Genomic DNA, 14,046 nt, shown 5'->3' with positions numbered 1-14,046 from the left:
ACTAGCGACATCTCAGAAAAAAAAAAGGCGGAACCGGGTCCGGGACCGGGGTGACCGATTTATTTGCCCGTTGACTCTTATAAGACTCATTCTCCTCATTCTATAATTCTCAAGATATTGTACAACCTAGGATTACCTATTTTCTTGGTTCTTTTTGGAGTCTTGCAATGGCGACAAAAACAGAACAAGCTCCAGAGAGGAGCATGCCTCCCGATGATGATCACAGCGATGTCGAGAGTCTCAAGGCGGCGGCTCTTTTCCACAAAGCTTTGCGCATGGGAAGAGTTGAGGAGAAGGGTATTCAGCCCATTCCCCTTGAAGAGCGCACCGTAACACGCTTTTACAACATTTTCACGGTCTGGGCGTCTATCAACTCTAATATCCTTGGGTAAGTTAATTTCTGAACCTTTTTATGAGCGTATACTAACAAGTGTAGTATCACTTTTGGCATGCTGGGGCCACTGGTGTACGGCCTGAGCTTGAGAGACTCTGCGCTCATCATCCTCTTCTTCTGCCTCTTCTCAACTATCGGACCTGCTTATCTTGCTACGTTTGGCCCCAAAACGGGAATGAGACAGATGATTCAGGCGAGATATAGTTTTGGTCGATATCTCGTCTCTATTCCTGTTCTTCTCAACCTTGCCACTCTGACTGGTTTCATGGTCATCATCTTTGTCGTCGGTGGACAGTGTCTCTCTGCTGTATCAAGCGGCCACTTGAGCCCTGATGTCGGCATTGTCATTATTGGCATTTTGTCGCTGTTTATTTCGTTCTGTGGATTTAAGGTTCTGCATTACTACGAGACTTATGCTTTCATCCCCGCCATCATCGCCATCACCATTGCGACAGGATGTGGTGGCTCTGAGCTTTCCAAGCAGGCTCCTCCTGCGGCACCAGCGACTGCAGCAGCAGTTCTCAGCTTTGGGATGATTGTTGCGAGTTACATGATCCCTTGGGCAGCCATCGCAAGCGATCTTACGACATATTTCGATCCCAAGGTCCCCTCGTGGCGGGTCTTTGCGTACAGTTACCTCGGCCTCGTCACACCCACCATTCTCCTCATGGTTCTCGGAGCTGCCATCGCTGGAGCTCTTCCAAATGTTCCCGAGTGGTCAGAAGCTTATGGTGAAACAGCAGTCGGAGGCGTTCTCGCAGCCATGCTTTCTAGCGCCGGTGGCTTTGGAAAGTTTGTGGTTGTTATTCTCTCGCTCACTCTGTTGGGTAACACTGGCGGTACAATGTACGCCATTACACTCAACTTCCAGACTCTTATTCCTGGCTTGATCAAGATTCCCCGCTACGCCTTCGCCATTGTCGTTACCGTCATCGTCATCCCCACAGCTATACGAGCTCAGCGCGATTTCTTCGTCAACCTTGAGAACTTTGTCGCTCTTATCGGTTACTGGTCTGCATCTTTCATCGGAATTGTTTCAGTTGAGCATCTTGTCTTTCGAAAGGGCCGCTGGGAAGCTTACGATCATGCTATCTGGAACGTTGCGTCTGAACTACCCCTTGGTATTGCGGCCATCGCTGCGGGCACTATTTGCTACGCGCTCGTTGTGCCCTGCATGGCGCAAGCTTGGTGGACTGGTCCAATTGCAAAGACGACTGGCGATATTGGCTTTGAGATTGCGTTTGTCATGAGTTCCTTGTTCTACATACCCTTCCGATGGTTGGAAAAGCGCATGTCGGGGAGGTAATTAAAATGACAAATACGGCCTCAACGCCGGATCGAAGATAATGAGATGTACTCACAAATAGACGGATTAGAGAAAATATTAGCATAATTGGCATTGACTGATTGAAACATACTTATATGCTGAAGACTAAAGCCCCCTTTAATAGCCTTGCGCCTTTTGCCTTACAGTCATCATCATCCCATCCCTCGGCCTCCCGTCCAATCCAAGCTGCTGAAATGCCATGTCCCCAAACACAAGATCAAAATTGGTGTGCTTCGTCTTGGGCTCCCTGTTGGGCTTCAGTTCCGCACATTCAAACGTATACTTACTCATAGTCATGACCATGACAATCTTGAGTATGTTCATTCCCATATTCTGGCCAGGGCACGTTCTCCCATCCCCGCCAAATACCCTGAAGTAATCACTGGGGATAGTCTTGTCTTGATCTAACCATCGTTCTGGTCGAAAGGCTGTAGGGTCCGGGTAGATGTGTGCGCCGTAGTGGATGGTGTGTGCACTGACTGTCACGATGAGGCCATTGGCAATAGGAAGGCGGCGGCCATCATGTGTGGTGATTGTTGTACCAGGAGGTGCATGCTTTAGATCGGACCCGAGGGGATAGAGTCTCAGAGATTCTTTGACAACCGCTTCTGTGTAAGGGAGTCTTCGAAGCATGTTTGGGTTGGCAAGAAGAGTGACTTGAGGAGAGGTTCCAAGTTGTTCAATGTGTTCTTGGTGCATCTTTTTGACGAAACCAGGGGCTTTTGATAGGAGCATAAATAGAAACTAATGCAATATAGTCAGGCAAGTATGTTCTCAGAAAAGGAGGACCGACCTACGCAGAGAGAGTTCGTCGATGTGCTGTGACCTCCTCACAGCATTGTTCTCAGACTACGGTAGAAGTTAGCTGGTACCAGCCGATGTCGAGAAGCAAAACCTACTTGCTAAAGAGAATCTCTTCTTCTGAATTAGAAATTTCTGAATGGCCATACACACCGCGCTTCCTTTCCTCCAGCACAGCTTCCGCATGTTCACGAACCAGAAGATCCATGATACTTCTCGGGTTCTGTCTTGATGGAACGACTCCTTCCTGAACAGTCGGCTCAGCACATTTATTGACCTTTCCCCTCAGAGAGTAGTGAAGCCTGCTAACGACTCGGTGTCTCTTCCATCGTCGTGGGATCTGTACCATTGGCTTATAGGCGATGAGGGGATCTGTCTCTCCTTGAGCAAGGTTCACAAGGTCTCTCAAATGCTTCAAAATTTGACTTTCCGCTGTTTGAGAATGCTGAGTCTCTCCAAATGTGACTTTCGAGACTATGCCGAATACTGGTTCGGCGACGAGTTCCTCCATGGAGAAGACGTCTCCCCCCACAGCTAATTCGTCCAACTTCTCTTGGAATAGCAAACATTCGTCGATCATAATATTCGTCATTCCTAGGACACGGCTCATCGAGAAAGTCGGACTAACAGCTGTGACCATCTTCCTCCATAGCGCGCCGTTGGCTGCTGACATTGTCCCCTCGCTAAACATCGGTTTCAAGAATACTGCAGTAAAAGGAGGTATAGGGAGTGGTTTCGGAAGCGATGAGTTGTCCATGAGTTTAGGATCAATAATCACGACCACGCCAGAGGCTATAGGCCAGAGATCGAGATAGAATATTTCCTCGAGGTTGTATAAGCGGGCCAGTTCTGTGTAGAAGAGCTGCGGGTGAGTGTTTGGGGGCATCAATGCTGCGACCTGACCAAAGACTTTGATATGGCCGAACAGCCAGCTATGGGGAGGCCCTGGCTATAGGCGATTAGTTTATTCAAGCGAACTAGTGAATGGCGAGGCGAGGTACCAAATCCCGATAAAATCGCCTGTGGTCGTAGCCACGGTATAATATCACGATGAGGAGACAGGCTGCCAACGTGGTACCTAGAAATGGGCCTCGCATTTGCAAAGAAAGCTCGATTATGGTGTTAATTACATCCATTTTGATCAACTTCAGAAGAAGAGAAAAGAAGCCTGCATGAGATAAACAGCCTCATCTTGAAGGTCGCATTATCTGTCACGGATACTTTTATATATATATCCAAATGGCTTGGCCGAGAATTGAGTTACACGATCTTGGATAGATTCGGGTTCCGGTACCCGTCAGCCCTAGAAGCTGAGCGCAATTGATCTACTTGGACATGGCGTTTATAAAAACGGCACAACGTGCAGTGCAACGGCGGAACGGTTTTATGGTGTTGATCCGTGGTCAAGCCGTAAGTGAAGATAATGGATGCATTGCTGGCTGAGACATGACACAAAAATTCCCAATGCACAAAATCTCAGACATGGTTCAGCTATTGACATGTGCAAGATCACCAGGGTATCAATGGCTACGATGAATGAATCCGATACAACTTATTCCGATCTTCATCTCATATCCATCGGTAAAAGGCTCTTGAGATCTAATTGGCGTAGCCATGGTATTACGCACTAATCCACCCATGACATGGTCTCTCTGCCTCAGATTCGCTGCCAAGACTTTTCACCTTCACATCATCAAGACGCCCAAAATGTCTGGAAACCTATGGTCAATCCCTCTCCAAACCACAAACTTCAACATAGTCGTCGCCTTTCTCGGCGGTTTCATATCAGTCTTCGGCCTCGTATCGTACCTCCTCAAAGAAAACTACTATCTCTCCGAAGCCCGTACGTCACCAACAAACACCCTTGCATCATTATCTCTTGGCATTTCTAAAGCGCATTTCCTTTTACAGTTATCTCTCTCTTGGCAGGCGTTGCATTTGGTCCTCATGGCGCAAACTTCATTCGTCCAAAGGACTACGCCGAGTGCGCCGAGTTTCCTGAGTCGTGCGATTTTGACCTCAATGCTATAACGCTCAACTTTAGCCGCCTGGTTCTCGGTGTGCAGCTTGTCCTTGCAGGCGTGCAGTTGCCGAGTAAATATCTCGTGAGAGAATGGAAATCACTTAGTTTGCTGCTTGGGCCTGGTATGACTTGTATGTGGCTTGCCACGAGTCTGCTTGTATGGGCGCTTGCAGGCCAGCCGCCGTTTTTACATGCCCTTGCTATTGGAGCCTGCGTCACACCCACAGATCCTGTTCTCAGTGCAGTTATTGTCAAGGGAAAGTTTGCGGATCATAACATTCCGCAGGATCTTCAGTATCTCATCACTGCTGAGTCAGGTGCCAACGATGGACTGGGCTATCCGTTTCTCTTCTTGGCGCTCTATCTCATCAAGTTCACAGGTGCTGGCGCCACATCTGGTGGAGCAGCTGATGCTATGGGGCTGTGGTTTGGTATGACCTGGGGTTATACCATCCTTCTCAGTGTAATCTACGGCGCTGTCGTGGGATGGGTCGGAAAAGAGCTGCTTCACTTTGCTGAAAAGCATAACTACGTTGATCGCGAAAGCTTCCTCGTCTTCGCCATCGCCCTAGCACTCTTCGTCCTAGGAACATGCGGTATGGTCGGTACAGACGATGTCCTGGCATGCTTCATCGCCGGTAACACATTCACATGGGACGACTGGTTCCGTCTCGAGACGAAAGACGACTCTCTCCAACCTACAATCGACATGCTCCTCAATGTCACCATATTTCTCTGGTACGGAGCCTACATCCCCTGGAGAGACTTCCACGACAACTCTGTTATTCCTCTGTGGCAGCTTGTCGTTCTGGGGATTTGTGTTCTGGTTCTGAGGCGACTCCCGTGGGTGTTTGGCATGCACAAGTGGATTCATCAGATCGAGGAGGTCAAGCAGGCTATCTTCGTAGGCTTCTTTGGACCGATTGGTGTTTCGGCAGTATTTTATCTCTTCATCAGCCTGGAGTTCATCGAGAAACATCTTAGTAATGAGGATGGCCGTCCGAGGAGCGATGTTAAGAATCTTGGAGACCAGACGCGGATCATCGTCTGGTTCCTTGCAGTTTGCAGTATTGTAAGTACTCCCTTATTCAACGATTGCTCTTATGCTGACAGAACACAGATCGTTCATGGCTTGAGTATCCCAGTTGGAAAACTGGGCTTCCACGCACCCAGGACATTGAGCCGTGTGGTCAGCGAAAGTCTGAGCGATGCTCCAGCGGGTGGACGTCGACGAAACATCCCCTTCATCGGGAGGTATTTCTTTGGACCAGATAAGAAAGATGCACGTCCGCCTACTGGTCCAATTGTCATTACTGGTGCTCAAAGAATGCGCTCAGAGCTACCGGTCCATGCTGGGGATGAGACACCTCCAATTAGACGAGAGATACAGTTCGCCGATGAGGTGAGATAAGAGTCGCAAGTGAGTTTCCTTTATCTGGCATATAGATTCACATCGGTAGACGGTGTCATATGATAAATAGCGACATATCTCATTAAGCGTATCCCTCTAAATAAGAAAAATAAGGCGTATCACAAAAAGCGACAATCCTTCATCGTTTCAGTAGCCCTCTTACAGGATGGTTGATGTCCCATCATATCTAAGCCAGGAGCATAGCAGCGCCAACAACAGCTCCGACGACTCCATAAGGTGCCATGGCAGCAGCAGCGTTGGTCTCATCGGGGTTGGAAGCGTCGTTGGTAGCAGAAGCATCATTGTTGTCGTCGTTGCTTCCACTACCTCCATTACCACCGCTGCTACCGGTAGCAGAAGGCTCGTTAGAGTTCTGGGTTCGTGTACCGCCAACAATGGTGGTGGTTAACTGAGAAGCATCTGTAGGCCGAGTCGCATCGACTGAGACGCCAGAGACAGCAGCCGAGGCGGCGGATGCGACATAGGTGGTAGATGAGAAACCACAGGTGTACATGAGATCATCGATTTCTACAGAATTAGCACAGCTCGTATGATTTATTGAGAGAACTTACCCTCAGTGTCATCACGAATATCATCGTCGTCGTCGTCGTTATCGCGGTTGTTTTGGGCATTCTGGTGAATGCAACCGGCGCAGAGAGCAGCAACACGGCTGACGTTGAAAGAGTCGTTGGTACAGACACACTGAGCCTCAAGACGGTCTTCTTCACGGTCACGGTCACCGCGGAGGTCAGTGTCGCATGTCTTGGTGAGCTGAACAATGGGATCACAGATGGTGTCGCATTCTCGTGGGATGTCGTCCCGGTCGAGACTGATGTCTGCACGGGCGAGGTAGAGAAGGGGAGCAATAGCGAGAGCGATGGTTGAAGTGTACATTTTGAGTGATTGTGTGAGAAGAAGCTCTGTTGTTGTTTGTTGTTGGGTTTGAACTGTGAAGCGGTGGTTGAGGTTGTGAATGAAGCTGTTGGTGATGAGAGAACGAATTGAAGGACAGACCAGGCATTTATACATTCTCATCGGTCAACTCCAGTTTCACAATACATTCTTACTTTCTTGGCAACTCTCATTGCATGTCACTTCCCGACGATCCCCTTGGCCAGCCGAAAGCCTCACCTTAATGTCGATTGATCCTTGCCTGCTTTCACCCAGCCACGGCAGTCGTAATGCCTGGGTGATATGCCAAGCAATTAAATCTGCCCACCAATTGATCGTCTGCACGACTCAGAAGCTTGCTCGTAACTGGCTTCACGATAACTCTCGTCTCCGCTTCTACGGTCTTGGCGGAGCGTCATGGTTAAAGCGTTGGGCCCCCATTCTCCACTGATAAATTTCTTGCTTGACTCCAAGTCTGGGGAACTTGTTGCGCCAATACTCTCGGCGAGCTTGTATTGACCTCGTAGCAGTTTGCAGATAAATTACTCCGTATGGAATATTGGGATCCGTAGTAGAGGCATTTGGACCGATTATGCTTATATTTCTCCGGCGTGCGATATAAGCTTAAAGTTTTGGCCCTGCGTCATAAGTGACATACAACCAGGGTCGGCAGTTAACAAAGAAATTCGAGAAAGCAAAAGGATCAACAGACGCACGATGATCAGTGGCTGTTCCCCCCAGGCCACGCAATACCCCCTCCACTACCCCAGCTCCCGCAATTTATGCTTGATTCTATTGTCGCGTGAGGTCTTTCCTCTCTGAGAAGCACATTGATCGTTTGTGATTCGTCTACAGAGATTTACACCCGTGCATCCGCATTGGTTGAAGGTGGAACTCAGCTGCCAAGACGATATCACAGCCTCGCTAGCCACGCGTTTCCATTCTATCTTTAATAGCAGAGTTTGTCTTGGCGATTGATCAGTTTGAGCCCTATCGTGTTTGAGCCTCGCTCAACGTGGTGATCTCGGGGGTTTTCGTTTGGTTATGAGAATACACTGACTGCGTAACTTGGCAACACAGACCTCTTGGCGGCGTTTTTGGAAAGGTCGTCGTGACGTGGCTCAGTACGTTGTGAAGACGACGCAGAGATGTTTGTCACATTAAATTTTGTATTGCCAAGACTGTTGGTTATCATGGTACATATGGTAGGTAGGCTGAGCACGCTCAGATCACTTTAAGACGTGGTGATGAGGCACGAGAGAGACAAGGGAAATGTCGGGATGGAGGAAATCCTCGGGTCCTAGAAAATGGGCCCGGATCGGCTTCTTGTGCTACCTTGATGATTATCACTGGGCATGAATCAGAATGCTGATCTATATCCGTTGAGTCACTATCGTATTGTCGTCAATTCAGCGGGATGATATTTGTATGGAGACATGAGAAGAAGAATCGGGATGAAACCTTGGGATATCGCACTTCTTTCCGTCTCTTCCTACTCCTCCTCCTCTAAACGACTTGCACTGATGTCCCGTTTCAACGTTGACACGGGTGATCTGCACCGCAATGGATAAACATACTCAAACATCTATATGGCGGCTCACTGCGCATCATGTTAGCTTCTTGATGCCCCAGTCTCACAGCAACTAACTTTTGTCAATCTCTCGTCCATCAACGCTCCCATCCTCCAGCGTCGTCACATAGTATGAGAGCCTCAAGTCAAGCAACAGTCTTATCCAACTCGGTCAACACAATAGTCGTGTCCGATTCAAACCTCTCAAGCGGAATCGTGGTCATCTCCCCCGTCCTAACATACCCCAACTTCTCATACCACTTAATGAGGTTCTTTCTTGTATGCAGTGCATTCAACCCAATCTTGCCAACACCAAAATCCTTCGTGAGATAATCTTCCCCATATGCAACAAGCTGTCTACCCAGACCTCCCCGCTGCAGTGTCGGGTCGACAGCTAAGAGACACAAACGACCGTAATCGGGGGCCTTTCTCATAACGTTGACGCACCCGGTTATAGGGCCGTTAGGGGTGTCGCTGGCGACCAGGAATTTACTATCATTTGAAGTGATCCTGTCGATAATGACGGATATGTCGATATTGAATGTTGCAGCCAATTCGGGAGATCCGACCCAGTCGATGTGAGCGTCTGTGAAGCGGAACGCTGCTTCGATGAGCTCTTGAAGACGAGGGGCATCATCCTCAGTGGCAATGCGAAAGTGTAAGTCAGGCATTGTAAGTGATGGTTTCTTAAACAGTACTGGAAGGATAGCGTCAAATTGTTGTAGTTTGTTCAATCGTATACGTGACTCTTTAAATACCTCATATTCAAATGTGAATCACCAAGTCTGCAATCTTCAAATAGGAAGGTCGCCTAGTTAAGGGCGTCAGATTGACGCGAAGGAAGCGAAAAACATGTCATATCAAATGGTTCTCAGTGCCGTTTAAGCGGTCTCTTGTAACCTAAACTGATCACTAACGGACAGTAAGGGCGAGCCTTTTAATAGACAGCCCTACAAGTGGAGGGCGCAGGCAGTGTTGAGATTCGGAGATAGGGCAGCAGACCAATGGGAGAATTTGGGTAATTGCCTCAACTAATATCTTTACTCCAATCGGTCTTTTGTCTTATTTCCATCTTCGTTTACTACGTTATTGGCAAGAAATGCTGCACCAGATATCAGATGCTCTTAAACTGGCCTGTGGTGAAGCTGCTTACCCGAGAGCTGTGCCCTTGAGATTGGTGTAAGGCACTTACTCTGCCACAGGAGCTATTTGCTTCCTATCTATTGTGTTTTCTATGAAAAGCCACTTGCATAAGATTCCTCGTTTCACGTTCCCTAAGGGGTGTTGTGCACGTATTATACTTGTTCAGCAGCTCCCGGCATGGTTTTGATCTGGTTGTACAAGATTCTGTGTCATTTTCTCCCCCGGAACAAGCTTCGCTACCATATGAAAAAAACCATTGATGCAACTAACCCGATGATAAGTGAGATCGTTGTTAAATTGTTTGGAAGCATCTGCCTTCCCACTCTCTTTGGTGTGTCTTGATGTCGGGTTTTCGGGTCCGTGGTAAATCCCGACAGCTTCACAATATGGCGAAACGCGCGCTGTACCGAGCGTAGAAAACCCTCGCCCATAGATTCCCACTCCAGCACTCATCAATTCTACCTAATTGAGATCAATTGGAATTTCTGCTCATACTCAGTTGAACATGTATAAGAAATCGGCTTGTCATTGCGAATAGTTGTCCTCAACAAACAGAGAGCCCTCCTCAATTGCTTACGATCCCCAATTGGAGCCATGGCCCGCTTCAACTGGTCAATTGCAACCAACAAACAATAATGAGTCAGACCCAATTACACAGCCCAAACTTCATGCAATTGAAACTTGATATATCGCAATTGTCCTGTCACTGAAGAGCAAAAACGGCGATCCCGATAACCCATCTCACACCGTTTCGGGTCCACGGGCCCATGGCCATAAGCGCCCGCTGCAAGGAATGCTTTAGCGCAAGTGCCCCCCAAATCCAAGCACACTGTACGCCCGATCTCGAGCAATATAAAACACCATCCCTCGTCCTCACTCTACTTTTCTTTCTTCATCAACACCAACGGACTCTCCCACCGTCCGCTCTTCCTCTTTCCCTCTTTAGCCTAATCGGCCTCTCTGCACTTACAGGGGAGGCCAAGCCCCCTCTAACTTGAATCAATGGCGGTCGCAGCAGCATCAGGATCAAAGTGCGCCCGACAACTCGTCATGTCATGGTAGTCTCATCAGTGCCCCGGCGCCAGATTCTGATTTTGGTCTCTTGTGCGACGTTTCCCCTTTCTTGGATCTTCCCCTTCTCGACTTCGACTTCAGCTCCCAAGGTGTCTACCAGGGAAATGATGCGTCGTGGAATTTTGGTCAGAACATGGGAGAGGGATTGTTTGATCAGATTATGATTCCTGACATGAACGCTCTGGATACGAATACTCAACTCGACGTGGGAGATGGCTTCCTCGCCCAGGAGCAGCCTCTCATCACTGTTACCTCTTCACCACTCGAGCAACCTTCAACATCAAGCACTCCCCACCCTCCCACTACCACTACTACCACTACCACCAACAAATCTCCCTCTTCATCTATCCCAGGAACATCCACCTTCTCCCTGCACCCATCTCCCTCCTCTTCCTCAGGCTCCTCCCGGAAGCGTAAATCGTCACCGGAAGACGAAGAGTCAGCTGTCACCCTTAAACGCCAACGCAACACCCTCGCAGCTCGCAAGTACCGCCAAAAGCGACTCGATCGCATCTCGGAGCTCGAGGAGGCACTGGCTGCTATGACAAATGAGAGGGATGACATGAGACTTCAACTTGCCAGGAGAGAGGCCGAGGTGGATGCCTTGAGAGAAATGATGGGAAAGAAGTGATGGAAACAATATCGGAAACAGAATGAGATGAGCAGGAAAGGAAATACAACACTAGTGCTCAGCATCATTTGGTTTCGGGGCTTTGGAAAGACTTCTAGATATGTTACTTGTTAGCGAGGCGCATTTCGAATTTTAATGTTTTTTTTTTGTTCAATCATTGAATCATAATTCCTGTGATGTGGTGCGTGTTGTGAGATGATGATGCTCTTTTAGCAGGTGAGATCGCGATTGTGGATGGACTTCATGGGCTCTTGACATAGAGAACTCAGATAACCTTGTGTCAGTTTGCACTCATGTTGATCATTTTGTATCATCACTTACATCAATTGCTTTCGTTCTGTCAAATCATCTCGGGCAATTTATACATGTTTATTTGACGCCGCAAACCTCCGTAGCATCCGAATAACCCTGGTGTAGGACTCAAAATCAGTCTCTGTATACATAAGTCCTATTCCATTATCTTCCTTTCCACGGAATGAGTAACTATGAATCACCGACAAGTTGACAAGTCGCGATAGAAGGACAGTGCATCATGGATATAAAAGCACTGTAAAGGCCCCGGACGGAAGAGCGGGAAGTGGGGTAAATACGAGGTCCTTTGTACGATAAAGGATGAGCCAGAATGAGTCATTTCGAAGATTTCTCTTTTAGGAAAGAGAAGATTCCTGCGCTGGTCTGATCTGATTGGCTGGACCTTGTCCTGTTCAACTGGAAGCATTCTGATAACGTGAGATACTTGGCTTCGAATCCCAAGATTGTCAATTACATTTTGCTGACAGTCTTTTTTCCCCCGCGTTGAGACGTGCCAGGCCTCGCAGTTGACCCTATTGCTCAATTACTGCCAGTGGTGGTTGTTTGTAAGATTGCGTTCACAAGTCATGAGCTACAATAGCTGGAAGTCTCAGGAGTAACTCCCCTCTGTCCATAGTAGGCCAGTGACTGAACACATTACTCATCACTCCAACTTCACGGTCCTCTTCTTTTACCCAAGTTTTGTTTTATTGCCTGGGACCTACAATTATGATTTGCTTCTCACCCATATGACGCCAGCCACGGAATCATGAATCTCAATCTGAGCCATGACCATCACAAGATCCGGTATGGTGTAGTGGCTAACATTTCGCGCTCTCATAACCTGAGAGATCAGTCCCGCGGAGCCCAGGGTTCGATTCCCTGTACCGGAGAATGTTTACTCTTTTTTGCTGTTGTCTACAATGACTAGGTCAGTGGAACATCATGCGACTGGCAACATGGCTATGAGGAAGATAAGGTAGACCGGCCACCCCATGCTGGCTTGATACGCGGATAATGCGGTAGTGCAGGTTGGCAATTAGGACATTGCACACACAGGGGCCGGGCGGGTTGTGTGAAACAACCCCAGAAAGCAGTTCCATGGATGATCAAGGACAAAAAAATGCTTGCCAGCTTTGCATCTTACGGATCTGCTCACTCATCCGCCTGCGCTTTGAGTGCGATGGCGAGATGTCTTCGGTTGTCTCTCTCGACATTAACAGACCAAGTCTGACAAGAGTCTCCAGTAACAGAGTTGACTCTTCTTGCCCGCCTTCTCTCCCTATCCAAATCGCTGGCGGCACTCGTGGATATCCCATTGACATCCGTCTTTTCCGAGCCCAAGACTACAACGATGACATCAACCGAGATCATGTCCTCATATATCTTTCTCCTCGACACCTGCTCGTGATCAGATGTGGGCTCGACCGTATCAAAAGTCCTCCGAATATCTTGGCACAACCTTCAATGCCTGACTCGACAAGAACATTACCCAAGACTCACCTCTTCTAGCCGAGTGTTACTCGAGACCTACTCGAGACCTACCTTCATCGCCTTTTTGCATCTTTTTGTCTCACATTGCCGGAGTAGACAGGTTCACGGACGTGATAGACCAAAAAAGGAGAACAGACCGCCTTCGTTCTTGAACGAATAGGCTAGAATGAAACGCCACAACCTGTCACCTTGCTCACCTCCGTGTTTTGACGGTTCGACAACATCACTGGATGGCAGGCACGCCTACCACCCTTCTCCAAACTGATCAACACCACCAGCCACAAGTTCCCTCACTGCAACACCAGCATTCCCCAACCTTTGCCACAACGTCTCCTCCGCTGTGGGGAGAACACGGCTCGTCACGCGTCCGGCCGGAAGGTCTTTGACCTCACCTCACCGGCCCGTCCCATTCGTCAGTGCTGATACGAGGCCGGGCTTAAGACATGCGCCAGGCAAGAAGGTCATCAGAGAGGAGCCAGGCTTGCCATTGGGTTTTGTCATGAGAGCGTCAGCAAACGAGGCTCTGGGCGCTGTGCTAGTCATAGAGCGCATGACTGGTGCTATCGTAGACCTTGGAAGAGCCCCTCAGGCGCTCTAGAACGCCGGAGTTGATGACAGAAGAATGCTTTGTGGTGATTCCATAAGAATGGTGTCATGTCATGCTTCGAAAGCTAATATGGTGTTCACGAGCAACACTAGATGATAGAGTGAAGCATGGTTGTAGCGATCCGGTTCCTTCGGGCCCTACTGTAACCATCAACATGAACAGGAAGTTGTGTTGCAAATGATGGTTTCTTGCAGGAACTAGACGTAGTGGCCGTTGCGATCGTCCTCAGGGTCTCTGCAGCAGGGAATAGAGACAGGACCCTTGACGCAGGCGGGGAAATGTCACAACGCCGGAGACTTTTGACCGGACTGTGTACTCCTATTGCCAAGTACAGCAGGATTCAAAGCAATTCAGGCTTGGCGATAGAGATACAACGCGTCCAAGGAGGC

General features: G+C 48.6%; 7 protein-coding genes and 1 non-coding gene; 5 read left to right on the top strand and 3 right to left on the bottom strand.

Annotated features, from left to right (window-relative positions):
• Nucleotides 1-167: 167 nt before the first annotated feature.
• Nucleotides 168-1,700, top strand: FFUJ_12388 (related to purine-cytosine permease; the record flags this gene model as incomplete). XM_023581988.1 has 2 exons in its annotated part: nt 168-388; nt 437-1,700. The coding sequence occupies 2 exons, from the start codon at nt 168-170 to the stop codon at nt 1,698-1,700; spliced, it is 1,485 nt and encodes a 494-aa protein (XP_023434589.1).
• A 138-nt stretch (nt 1,701-1,838) lies between these two features.
• FFUJ_12387 (uncharacterized protein) lies at nt 1,839-3,658 on the bottom strand (the record flags this gene model as incomplete). XM_023581987.1 has 4 exons in its annotated part: nt 1,839-2,465; nt 2,519-2,540; nt 2,621-3,471; nt 3,524-3,658. The coding sequence occupies 4 exons, from the start codon at nt 3,656-3,658 to the stop codon at nt 1,839-1,841; spliced, it is 1,635 nt and encodes a 544-aa protein (XP_023434588.1).
• Nucleotides 3,659-4,229: 571 nt separating this feature from the next.
• On the top strand, nt 4,230-5,956 carry FFUJ_12386 (related to Na+/H+-exchanging protein; the record flags this gene model as incomplete). XM_023581986.1 has 3 exons in its annotated part: nt 4,230-4,365; nt 4,434-5,617; nt 5,666-5,956. 3 exons carry the CDS (start codon nt 4,230-4,232, stop codon nt 5,954-5,956), a joined length of 1,611 nt encoding a protein of 536 aa, XP_023434587.1.
• Nucleotides 5,957-6,143: 187 nt separating this feature from the next.
• Nucleotides 6,144-6,850, bottom strand: FFUJ_12385 (uncharacterized protein; the record flags this gene model as incomplete). XM_023581985.1 has 2 exons in its annotated part: nt 6,144-6,484; nt 6,529-6,850. The coding sequence occupies 2 exons, from the start codon at nt 6,848-6,850 to the stop codon at nt 6,144-6,146; spliced, it is 663 nt and encodes a 220-aa protein (XP_023434586.1).
• Nucleotides 6,851-8,563: 1,713 nt separating this feature from the next.
• FFUJ_12384 (related to N-acetyltransferase, GNAT family) lies at nt 8,564-9,088 on the bottom strand (the record flags this gene model as incomplete). The annotated part of the gene is made up of 1 exon (XM_023581984.1): nt 8,564-9,088. The coding sequence occupies one exon, from the start codon at nt 9,086-9,088 to the stop codon at nt 8,564-8,566; it is 525 nt and encodes a 174-aa protein (XP_023434585.1).
• A 1,679-nt stretch (nt 9,089-10,767) lies between these two features.
• Nucleotides 10,768-11,265, top strand: FFUJ_12383 (uncharacterized protein; the record flags this gene model as incomplete). Its single annotated transcript, XM_023581982.1, has 1 exon — nt 10,768-11,265. One exon carries the CDS (start codon nt 10,768-10,770, stop codon nt 11,263-11,265), a length of 498 nt encoding a protein of 165 aa, XP_023434584.1.
• A 1,093-nt stretch (nt 11,266-12,358) lies between these two features.
• Nucleotides 12,359-12,448, top strand: tRNA. The gene has a single exon. It is a non-coding gene (tRNA).
• Nucleotides 12,449-12,747: 299 nt separating this feature from the next.
• FFUJ_12382 (uncharacterized protein) lies at nt 12,748-13,068 on the top strand (the record flags this gene model as incomplete). The annotated part of the gene is made up of 1 exon (XM_023581981.1): nt 12,748-13,068. One exon carries the CDS (start codon nt 12,748-12,750, stop codon nt 13,066-13,068), a length of 321 nt encoding a protein of 106 aa, XP_023434583.1.
• Nucleotides 13,069-14,046: the final 978 nt, after the last annotated feature.

This window comes from Fusarium fujikuroi, chromosome FFUJ_chr08 (genome assembly GCF_900079805.1).
Source record: "Fusarium fujikuroi IMI 58289 draft genome, chromosome FFUJ_chr08".
Taxonomy (NCBI): domain Eukaryota; kingdom Fungi; phylum Ascomycota; class Sordariomycetes; order Hypocreales; family Nectriaceae; genus Fusarium; species Fusarium fujikuroi.
Note: the sequence above shows the minus strand (reverse complement) of the source record. Positions and strands in the feature narration are given on the sequence as shown.